The sequence below is a fragment of the Nematolebias whitei genome, chromosome 12 (assembly GCF_014905685.2).
Source record: "Nematolebias whitei isolate Nwh7 chromosome 12, NemWhi1, whole genome shotgun sequence".
Lineage (NCBI taxonomy): Eukaryota > Metazoa > Chordata > Actinopteri > Cyprinodontiformes > Rivulidae > Nematolebias > Nematolebias whitei.
In genome coordinates this window covers 35,162,011-35,174,392 of record NC_056509.1, presented here as the reverse complement: position 1 = coordinate 35,174,392, position 12,382 = coordinate 35,162,011, and the positions used below count along the sequence as shown (strand labels likewise).

Sequence of the window (12,382 nt, the reverse complement as noted above, 5' to 3'; positions counted from 1 at the left end):
CCCCCCCCCCCCCCCCCCCCCTCGGTTCAGTCTGTTCAGAGTAATCTGAAGTAAGTCATTCCTCACATGCTGCTCAGAGGAATGTTAACGTGCCAGTCATGTGCTCCTCACAGCCCTTCCTTGAGAATTTGTGCCGAGGACCACCTCAAACACGAGTTTCTGAGCAGTCGCTGTTATTTTTGTGTTGTTTGGGGGCGGGTGGGATGGGGGGGGTGGCAGGCGAGGAGGGGTCACAGCCCGTTGCTTTCTAACAGATGGAGACTGCTGCTGTTGCTGCTGCAATGTCTGGCTTGGACAGTTTCTATGGTAACCCACCCACAGGAGCATGTATGACCAGAGAAGAAAGTAGGGTTGCTAGGTCTGCGGATAATGATGAGACTTAGCTTTTTAAAATTTTATTCTTTTTTTTTTTTTTTTTTCTGTTTTCTCCCACGCAGCAAACAGCGATGATACAGTGGCGGCAACTGATCGGTTTCATCAAGCAGTTCTGCAAGTGAATGTTTCATACGATCATAACTGGTGGGCCTAATTGGGCTTGAGGTCTTGAACCAGTGTTTATATATTTGGTCGACTGAACCTCCAAAGCCTCTGATATTCCACCATAACTCGCTGTCTTATTTTATGGACGTAGACGCATGCTTCTTGTTAGTTTCGCCGACAGACGCCTCGCGTTGTGCTTTTGACGCAGCCACACACGTCTTTGTTCATTCCTGCAGTCTTATGCTCCTCCGTGGCATTCGTGGCATTCGCTGAGTAAATACTCAATTGTTTATGCAGCTCAGTCCATCTGCGGGTTTTATACTGATTAGGTTAGCAGCATATGACACTAATTTCTTGTATAACTGTATTTGTCCCTTTCATATACTGTAGGAAAAAAAACCAACAGATCTCCTTGTGATGTACTTTACTTTTGCCAGATGGTAATTAAATATTACAAATGAGAAAATCTGAAAAGTATGAGAACTGTTAAAAGTATTTTTGTTGATTTTAGGCGTATTTTTGCCTCTGTTAGCAGTACGAACTGCAACATCAGTGGAACTGAGCGTCTTTCACAACTCACTGACCTCGCATCAATCCAGTTTTAATGCACAGTGATAAAACAAAATTATAATACCAATGGATACCATTAAATATATGAGGCCTGCTGTTTACAACAAGGGAAGTGAGGCTGAAACATTAAGTCCTAAGACTTTACCCCTCAAAAATATTTGTTCTAGTTTCTAAACTTTGAGGATTTTCTTGTCAACCAAAATAGAAACGGTTGTCACTTTATAAGAATTAGAATAACATTTTTATACTGATTGCAGAATGCCATGACGTTGCTTCCACTTTGGTGAATTTAACTCTGGAGTTTAATAAAAACGCTGAGATCATTATTTCTGTCTATATTCTGCCATGACCTGCACCTTTCTGGACGCGTATGAGCTGCCTGGAATGAAAGCCCTTTTTCAGTCCATCAGCTCTTTATCCCACTGTGTCGTGTCTCTGGTGAATTCACCTGGGGTTATATCAACTAAAATTAGACTCTCAATTATGAGCAATTACTGTCAGGCCTGTGGGCCCCACAGTGTATTCGCTCTAGCGCTCACACCCGCACTGCGCCACTCCAGTTCCTTCCATGGTTGGGAAGGCACCTATACAGTGAAGTGAAAGTACGCAGAGAGAAACCCGGCTGTTACGTCCCGGCTCACACTTCCTTTAATTGTTTTCTGGGTTCATTTCCTATTTTGTGACAAAGCTCTGATAAACTTTGTTAGCAGCCTAATACACTGAACACTGTACAATTACACTAGCCTTGTAGAGCTTTCTCAAATTAGAGCACCGTAGCATAAATATGTGCTAAATCCGTCACATGCTCCCACAAGTCATTGGAGGCTCGCTGTAATTGCATGGGTTTAATCTAATCACTAGTGTGCTGCACAATAAAAGACAAGAAATGCAAAAAAAAAAAAAAAATAAATAAAAATTGTAGCCCTGGCGCAAATGAGAACAGAGGATTGTAATCTGTTTTTATAAGGTCCTCTGGGTGCTGTTTTAGGTGAGGAGGGGATCTCATCACATTGAAATAGACCTCAAACATTTTTTTTTTAGCTGTTCTTGCAAACTCAGCAAGAGTTTGCTTTTTCTTACTGAGCTCTTTAATTATATATGAATATGTTATCCTTAGATAGAGAACTTTATTAATTGGCTTTTGTATGTATGTAAATGTTTGGCGCTACATAAATAAACTGAATTGAATTGAAATTATTCCTTTGATTACTGTTCTGTAATGCACCCTGTACTGTTGGATCACAGAATACCTCAAGACCTGTTCAGAGGCTTATGTGAGTGTGTGCTTGTTGTTTGAGAAACAACTTTTCTTTAAAGAAAGTAGCGGTTATGGAAAAAAAATACACTTACTGCTTTTGTCACATCCGAAAAATACATACAGTACCAGTACTTGTTTGTCAGAAAGAAGACAAAATGTACTTTTTTAAGTTTTTTTGGCAAAAATAAAAAAAATCTTTGTAAGAATCCCAGTAAATCTCTATGAAACTGACATTTGCAACCAGAATTCTCTAACAGAATCTACTGGATTATTTCAATCCTTTAATACTTTTCAGTTTTTCCCCCATTTGTCCCTTAATTTTATCTCCCGCCAACATGAAAGGTGAGTGATTATGTGACTCCCTCTGTTTGTGTGTATGAGTTTGTTTTTCTTTCACGCAAACTATGTAATAATCTAACCTTTATATTGCTATATAAATGTATTTATTTATTTATGGGAGTGGTGGCACAAAGGTTAGAGAAGGCAAGCCTGCCTGCGATCACAAGGTTGCCAGCTCAACTCCCCAGGCCAACATCAAAATGTTGGTGGGAATGGTGAAACACAAGGTTCAAGGTTCTTTATTGTCATTCACATCACATGTGGTACATAAGGTGGATTGAAATTGTGTACTCAAGGTCCCAGTTGCATCAAAAACAACAAAATATAAGGTATAATAAAAAGAAACAGTATATAAAGATCTTTAGATGTTCCTAAACATTAATAATGTAATATAATACGTAGGCCTGTCATGATAAACAATAAGTCAGTCGCATGATGAATGAAAATTATCAACCTCATTTTCATTTACCGGCTTTATCGTTCCTTCGTGTCTCGCTCTTTCTACTGAAGACAGGGCTCAACTCCGGTGCTCTTCATTGACCCCTCCCTTTCTCTTTAAAATTCATTTTAACTGTCCAAAATCGCGTTTTTGGATCGTTAAAAGCAGCTAAGCTACGAGCTCCGCTAACAGGCTGACCTCGGGAATAAACATCCGTCTTGTCGAAGCGCCAAAATTCACGGTTGAAACCTGTGCCTTTGTGTAAAAAGTTGTTTTTTCTCTGCTAAAAGAAGCTGAGAACTTATTTACTGATTTTTTTATTAAAAGCATTGTGTGAAAAATGCTATGCTAAAGAGCTCAAATCACTTAGCGTCCACCATGTCACCATGTCAGCCAATGTGCGTCACCCTCCCTCCCATTTTTATTAAAGAGACACGCTGCTCAACTATCCATCCTTTGGTTCAACCAGTCTTATACTGCCATCAAGTGGTCAAAAACGGTACTACACTCCAAACAAATCAACATTTCTAAAATTTGACAATTAATTATTGTTAAATTTCAAACAATATAATCGTTTATCACAATAATTTCTGAGACAATTAATTGCCCAGCAAAATTTGTTATTGTGACAGACCTAATAATACGATGTATTAAACAGCAGCCTGAACATGAGTCTGTTGTGAACAGATGGGTATGAATATAGCAGCTTAAAGGCAAGAAATCAGCAGCATGGATAATCAGCAGCACAGACCAAGTGACATATCACCAATTAAAGTGGCAGCACCCACACCTGGCTCCACCCTCATTTGCCCCACTAGTTAGTTTGCTGTGGCGACCTCTGAAGAAGAAAGCAGCCCCCCCCCCCCCCCACACACACACACACACAAAAATAACAATTAAAATCATATATACTGTATATATAAAACCTTTACAAACACAAACCACCAACATGGCCATGTCAGTCAAATTCACAGATATTGAACTAAAATTTGGCGTGGTAGTAGTTGCGAGTCATCCCCAGCACATACTCTGAGCCCAACAGTTCAAATAAAATCTCTGTTTAAAACTTTGGCGTGCAAAGTCCTTGGTCATGGCCAATTTTTCTGCTTCATTTTAACTTGATGCTATCCATCTAGTATTGAGATGCAAGACTAATTATTCCTTCTCTTTCCATCCCTTCAGGCCAGGAACGATTTGGGAACATGACACGGGTGTACTACAAAGAGGCTGTTGGGGCGTTCGTTGTGTTCGATGTGACGAGGGGTGCCACGTTTGAAGCTGTGTCTAAGTGGAAGCATGACCTGGACAGTAAGGTGAAGCTGGCTAACGGCAGCCCCATCCCTGCGGTGCTGCTCGCCAATAAATGTGACCAGAAGAAAGAGAATTCCAACAACGTAGCCTTAATGAACAGTTTCTGCAAAGAAGCTGGCTTCCTGGGCTGGTTTGAGACGTCGGCTAAGGTAACGAACGCATACAGGAACAGAGTATTGCGATAGACAAGGATTAGCAATAGTCATGATGTTTGAAAACTAATGTCAATGTTGGTAACATCATGATTTCACTTGATAAAATCACAATAAGTGGCTGCAGAGGAATTTTCTGTAAAAGATTTGCCAAAAAAGTACTAAAACTATAAATTGATGACAATTCTTGTTTTAAAGTTTTCTACAGAAATCCTAATGATAATGTTCTGTCTGTTTTTGAGTTTAATAATCTTGCAGTAAAATTCATAAAGGTTTTACTGGAATACTTTTTAGTAGACAAACCTTTCACTAACTGAAGCACGAGGTGTAAATATTATGTTCTGGGGTTGCTTCACCACATTGTGTAAATAGGAACTTTCAGTAGTCTATTTTATTGAGCTGTCTGCAAAGTGTGACATCATCATCATCACCCATTCACTCAAACGCAATGTTTACTTTTTCCTATTTGCAGTGCCACATGCATATACAGATGAGCTTTCAGATGGCCTTTGAAAGATCAGGGTTTTACTCAAAGACATTTAGTGTCTGCAGTTTGAATTACTCGGACTCTTGATTGGAAATCAGTCTCTCATTTATCTTTGCTACAATCTGTGAGGGGCAAGAAAACCTGGAATAAAAACCCAAACATAAATCCAACTGAGGTTTGTTGGAAGGACTTAAACGGAGATTTAAAAACCCTCTAAAATTGTGAAAGTTAAGCATTTTTTTTGCTTGAAAACAAACCTTTACCAAGTGCGAAAGAAAAAAGTATTATGGTACTTGCTGCCGTAACGTTGCACCGCCGTATGAGTCGCATCAGTCCAAAAATGTCTAATTAAGTGGTAAAAACATAAATAAGTCGCCTTACCGTATGAGTCGCATCTATTATGCATCACCGCTGACGCATAACGTTTGTGACCACATGGAAACGTGGGCCAGTGTTGTGCCAAAAATCAATCGGCTGCCAAATGGCGGCCACGGGAGCGTGCACGGGCGGACTTTTACAAGAATTTGACAAGTTTAACACTTAAAAACAATTTGTTTGCTCAACATTATAGCCAAAGTGTGTCTCAGTTGAACTTTCCCTTAATAAATGCACTTTAATGGTCAAATCAGCTGCATTTCGCCTGGGCGGCGCGACAAAATGCAGCTGATTTGACGTTTGCTCCAGGAGTTGTGGAGCGAGATGAAGGCAGTGCTATGGCAAGCCAAGTGTCTCAGTAATAGCCACTTTTACCTATTAATGAGACACTTGGCTTGCCATATCGGTCGAGGGCCTTCTAGAGACTGAAAATGGCAGTGGTCAATATTTTCCATGTCAGAATGAATGAAATCATCAGATCTCAGTCAAAAATTGGGTTATAAATATGGGAAAAAACATAAATACGTCGTTTCGCTGTATAAGTCGCAGGCATTCTAATTTATGCAAAAAACTGTGACTTGGACAGCAAAAAATATGGTACTATTATTAGTAGCAGTAGAATAAGCATGTATATTTTTTTTATCTGTAGGAACTGTTTGCTATTCTTCCCAATATTTGATGAACAAACTATAGCTTACATTTAAATGCTCACTCAGCTGACATGTTGCCATTTTTAAAATAGCTTTTCACTTCCCTTAAGTTATTCCGTGTGGACGTTTAGCTTCGTCTTATTGGCGCAATCCAGCTGTGGTTATTGTGAAACAGTTCGATGTTGTAATTGGATTTTCAGACAACATTTAGTTAGTTTCTAGCTTAGAATTCGGTGTAAAGTGTGGAAGGTGGTGTGGATCTGTTTAATTGGCTTTTTTTTCTGTGATTTTGGTAGTTAAGTAGTAAAAACAGCTTATTTTCACAGCCTCTGCCAAATGTTTCAGTTTCGAAATGGGAAAATGTCCCTTTAGTTCAAGAAAATTTGCTAAATAAGCAAGTCATGAGACTGACTCTTATACTCATGGAAATGTGACAATCTTTTCTTCATGCTTGTGAGAAATGTAGTGCTTAAAAATACTTAAGCTAAATGGCAACCTAAGAACTGCTTACTAGATTTCCATCTTTTATTAACTAGATGATTTTTTTTCTACAGGAACTTCTGTACACATTCTATTTTAAAATTCAACACATTTCTAACTATTTACAGCAATTCTAGATCAGGCTGTTCACTGAAACTAAACAATCCAGGATGATTCTTGGTCGGTTACATCACCAACAAGCCAACAATCACTTTATACGAGATCCAGATGTTGTTTTGGAGAACATTGCAAAGCGCAGCATACAATGCAGCGCTCCACTAGTCAGGACGTTTTGACAGCAGACAGACAAGGGTCTCTACTAAAAGATAGATGACTGGCAGCTGGGAATTTCCCCCAAGGCACCTGATAAATTTTTAATCATTTACAAATAAAATCTAATCTGATAAAAGTACCGTCAAACTACCGACTGTTGGGATAGCCTATGAGCTGTGCAGAAGAAACCAGGAAATAATTCTTCTAATTTAAATAAAGGAAATAATTCAAATGTTTTGAAATGATGTTCAGTCAAGTTTTTATTAATAATTAATATGTGCAGAATAAACATCTCAAAATGTTATCAGTTTGGAAAATCAGGGGAGACAAACTAACAGCTAGCCTTGTCTATTTTAGGTAATATATTGATGACCAATAACATCACCTCAGGACACCACTTCCAAAAAGTCAAAACTATCAGGGCCTCATCATGCCGGCAAAAAATTAAAAAACAAACAAACAAAATCTTCAGATTGCTTCGTCTCTTACACTGGAGAGATTTTTATATTTGAACAAGAAAAACAACCTAAGTTGAGGCTTTGGGAAACTTTAGTTAACGTACTGGAGTTACACTCAAGGGATGGTTGTCCTTCAGCAATCTAAGCCTATAGCAGCATAAGTAAGGGGTAGCTCAGGAAACCCAATCTGACCATAACTATAGGATTTATCAAAAAGGAAAGTCTTAAGTCTAATCTTAATGTGTCAGCCTCATGGACAGAAACTGGAAGTTGGTTCCACAAGAGAGGAGCCTGATAACTGAAAGATCTTCCTCCCATTCTGCTTTTGGAAACTCTAGGAACCACAAGTAAGCCTGCAGTCTGAGAGTGAAATGCTCTGTTAGGAAAATATGGAACAATAAGATCTGTAATATAAGATGGAGCTAGGTTGTTGAGGGCTTTGTAGGCTAGAAGTAAGATTTTGAATTCTATTCTGGACTTGACAGGGAGCCAATGGAGAGAAGCTCAAACTGGAGAGATATGATCTCTCCTACTAACTCCAGTTAAGACTCTGGCAGCAGCATTTTGGATTAACTCAAGACTTTTTAAAGAAGTTTTTGGACATCCAGTTTTTTTAAACCATTGCAATAGTCCAGTCTAGACGTGATAAATGCATTAACCAGATTCCCTGCATCATTTTTCGACAAGATAGTTCTAATCTTATGCAGCCCAATTTATAACCAGTACAGGCAAAAGAGAGCACATTACACCAGTTTTGGCCTCACTGCACTGGCTACCGGTTCACTTTCGAATCCAGTTCAAAATACTCATGTATATCTACAAATCGCTGAACAGTTTCGCGCCCCCCCCCCAATCTCTCTGATCTGCTACAATCGTATGTCCCACCATGCTCCCTGAGGTCAGCGAACCAGTTGCTTGTCACAGTTCCAGGAACTCGTCTTAAGCGCAGAGGTGACAGGGCCTTCTCTGTAGCAGGACCAAGACTCTGGAACGAGTTACCTCTTCTTGTCAGACTGGTCCCCTCCCTCTCAGTTTTCAAATCCCGTTTAAAAACTCACTACTATTCAGTAGCATTCAACACCAGATGATCTGTGTTTTGAACCTGTACGCTCCACACTGGTTTGTCGTCATTATCTGCATCGATTTTATGTCTATATTTCTGATTTACTTCATTTTGTATTTTGCTTTGTGTGTTACCTGTTGTTCTGTCTGTACAGCACTTTGGTTGGCCTTGTAGCTGTTTTAAGCGCTCTATAAATAAAATGGTATGGTAATATTAGTGATATTACACAGGTGGAAGAAATTCCTGGTAACTTTTTTTAATGTGGGGGTTAAAAAACATGTCCTGATCAAAAATAACACCAAGGTTTTTGACTTTAAAACTGGAGGCCAAATTAATGCTATCTAGAGGAAGTGCTGCAAGGTTGATTCCTAGGTCCCAAAACAACAACTTATTTTCCTGGCAGTGTATAGCTTCGGAGTAAATAGAACAATAAATCCCACTGAGGTGTAGTGGAATGGCAGTAATCCAAATATAAAAGTATTAAAAACTGTCCACATGTACCTCCTTCCTTTCAGCAGTTGTTATTGTTATAAATGTTTTCCCCAGTGAAATTAAATTTTTTTTTTGTCCTGTTAGGGATGTAAAACAATGGATTTGTGCTGCAACTTAAATTCTGAGTCTTTATTGTTAATATTGATGAGACGTCTGATCTTAGCTGATATTGCGTTATGTATAAATCATCAGCTAGTTACAGTACAAAAGCAATATGCTCTTTATGATAGGAGATAAATTAGAAATAATAAACTTTCTGATGAACAGCAGCATATCAATTTTTATACGCCAATTATGAAAGAGTTGGAATATTGTGTCAACTGTCAATAAAAACACAATTTAATGATTTGAAAATCTTATGAACCCATATTTAATTTACAGTGGAACACAGTGCATACATTTATTGCCCTTTGTGCACAGACATTTCTCCAGTTTCTTGAAATGAACAGTAGATAATGGGATATTCAGTCTTCAGAATTTTCCATTAAGGAACATTATTCTGAAATTGTTTCACTAATTTAAATGCAGTTTTTTTTTTTTTGCAGACTGGTGAACCTCTTTACATCTAAGAGATGGAACAGAGTCATTAAAATGCTCTTTTTAAACCTACGTTTTTTACTGACCTGTTGCTAATTAACCTAAAGAGTTGCAGAATGTTCCTTTAGGTGTTCCCTATTCGTACCACTTATTTTAACAGCCTTTTGTCACCCCATCCTGTCTATTTTGAGGTGTGTTGCTGCTGAAAATTTCAAAATTTATTTTTTTCCCCAAAATGTTAATTCTTAGTTTACCGGTATCCGTTCTGTGCCATGTCCCATTTAGAATGAAATATGAGTTTATAAGATTTATAAATCACTGCATTCGTTTTTTCCCCACATTTTACTTGATGTTTTCAAAATTGAGGTTGTCTTAAGATCACACACTAAGCATTGTTCTCATTCATATTTTTATCACCTACTTTTCTCATCACAGTACCTCTTTCTCACCAAGGTTTTCAGTATAAAAAAAACCCCCTAACTGACTAAAATTTTCCACTCAGTTTTAAATGTACACGTCCGTCACTCTACTTATAGTGACCATTCCATGCTAAAGAAATCTGTTATACTTCTGAAATGAATTAACATTATTATAGAACTCTGGAAAAACTGAGTCCTAGGGCAGTGTCATGTGAAGTGTGTGTGTGTGTGAGAGAGATGAATGCAGTAAAGTACTGGTGTGACTGCTGGTCACGTTAGTCTGAAGCTCCGCCCACAACAACCTGTGATGAGAGATGTCTGGATTACAAAGCACGTTGTTTTCTTGAGGCCATAAACAGAGAATGCTGCAGTCATGATGACGTCTGCAACAGTTTCTTGAGCTTGAAGCAGAGTATCACGACTTTGACATTAAGAAACACCCTTTTTACTTTCAGTTTTTGTCCTACTACGTCTTTGTGAAGATGTAATCAACAGCAAGAATGATAAATTGTGATTATTTCACATTCTCTTGAATAACAATGACTGCAACTCATCACTGACTTGCTCCTAAACAATGAAGAAAACAATAGAAAGTCAGCAGTGCAATACATTGCTTTTATGAATACTTTATAAAACAGTTTCAAAAATAACAAAAAAAAAACTGCATTTTTTTTTTCATTCATTCAAGCTTTATTTAGACAGGTAATCCCATTGAGCCTCGAGGACTCATTTACAAGAGAGACCTGATAATTTAAATAAATTTCCTGTGAAAATGCAGTGTGAATACTTATTGCTGAAGAACTTGCAGAAAAACAGCTGAAAATATGTAAAAGACATGCTGAATTTTAGCTGAAAAGGAAGAACAGCCCTAAATTAGCAGAAGAAAGCAGAAAGAACACATATTTGCTGAATTACGTTTAAATAAGCTCAAATGAGCACAGAAATTATGCAATTAGCTAAAAAAAAAAAAAAAAGAAGGCTGAAATGAGTGAAAAGTAGCTGAAAAGGCAGAAAGAAGCTTAAGTGACCAGAAGGAAGTGGAAAGAGCTGGAATGAGCTTAAAAAAAAAAAAAAAGTGGAATTAGTTGAAAAAGCTAAAATTAGCAATGCATAAAAACAGCTAAATAGTAGCTAAAATTGCAGAAAAAGCTGAAACTACCAGAAAAAAGCTGAAAGATGCATAACATGATGAAATTAGCTGAAAGAAGTGAATTAGGCTGAAAGTAGCAAAAACACCATGAAAAACTGGAATTTATTTGAAAACAGCTGAAATTAGCTATAAAAAGCTAAAAAATCTAGCTGAAAAAGTAGGGGGGAGTGGTGGCGCAGAGGTTAGAGAGGTGGGCTTGAGATCCGAAGATCACCGGTTCACGCCCCGGCCCCGACAACATCAAAATTGTGGGTGGGGTAGGTGAAACACCCACACTTGCCCCCACCCTCATTCGCCCCACCCTGGGCCCATGAGCAAGGCCCTTAACCCCCTCTTGAAAATGAGTTCTCGTGGCTCAATGAGACTACCTGGATAAATAAAGGCTAAATGAAAAAAAAAAGAACAAGCTTAAATTAGCGGAAGGAAGCAGAAATGAGCACAAAAAAGTGTAAATTATCTGAATAAAGCTGAAATAAACAAAACAACAACAAAAAAACACTGAAAAGAAGCTAAAAATGTAGAAAGAAGCTTACATTTCCAGAAGGAAGTGGAGGGAGCACAATTTTGCTGTATTGGACTGATAAAAGTTGAAATGAGTGCAAAAAAATGTGGAATTAGCTGGAAAAGCTAACATTTGTATAAAACAGCTAAATAGTAGCTGAAATAGCAGAAAAAAGTTGAAACTTGCACAAATACCAGTAAGCTGAAAGGAATAAAATAAGCTGAAATTAGCAGAAAGAAGTTAGAAGAGCACAAAAATGTCCTAGCAAAACAAATCGAAGGATCACAAAACAGCTGAAATAAGCTGAAAGTAGCTGAAAAAAGTGTACATTTGCACAAGGAAGCTGAAATAAGCTGAACCAGGGCAAAATGTGAAAGGAGCAATAAAAGTTTGTAAACATATCTAAAGATCTGAAGGATGTAAAGTTTGAAAATCTTATAAGGAAAGAAAATGGGAGAAAAGGCTAAATATTTCAAAAAGCTAAAGTTGTACCAATACCAAAAGTCATAGCAAAAGTTCATCCTGAAAGAGCTGAACGTTTTGATATATGGTTTATTGAAATGGCACAAAAATTGTGGAATGAGAAAGATGCCGAAATGTATGGAAGAAAAATGGATCACAACAGTGTGAATGCTTCATAAACATTCACACAATTAGTTATGATTTTTCAAAGTGGGGTTCTCATACAAGCTTAAACAGTTAATATCTTACTTGTTGTAGATATCTCTTTGCTCACTGTTTTCTTGTTTTATGAGCATTTAATCACTTGTCTGACACGAGTTTTGTTGTTTCCTCAGGACAATGTCAATGTGGACGAGGCAGCCCGTTTCCTGGTAGAGAATATCTTGGCTAACGACAAAGGTTTGCCGTACGAGGAGAACAATGGAGACCAGATCAAACTGGACCAGGAGACTGTAGCTGCTGAGAGCAAGTCAGGCTGCTGCTAA

The 12,382-nt window shown here is 38.0% G+C and overlaps 1 protein-coding gene across 1 annotated transcript in view; it reads left to right on the top strand.

The window, feature by feature from the left end:
- Nucleotides 1–12,382, top strand: part of rab32a (RAB32a, member RAS oncogene family) — a 26,037-nt gene extending 13,655 nt beyond the window's left edge. Inside the window, exons 2-3 of the mRNA XM_037685477.1 lie at nt 4,269–4,546; nt 12,233–12,382. Coding sequence (XP_037541405.1) covers nt 4,269–4,546; nt 12,233–12,382 — 428 coding nt within the window. The remainder of the gene's footprint in view (nt 1–4,268; nt 4,547–12,232) is intronic.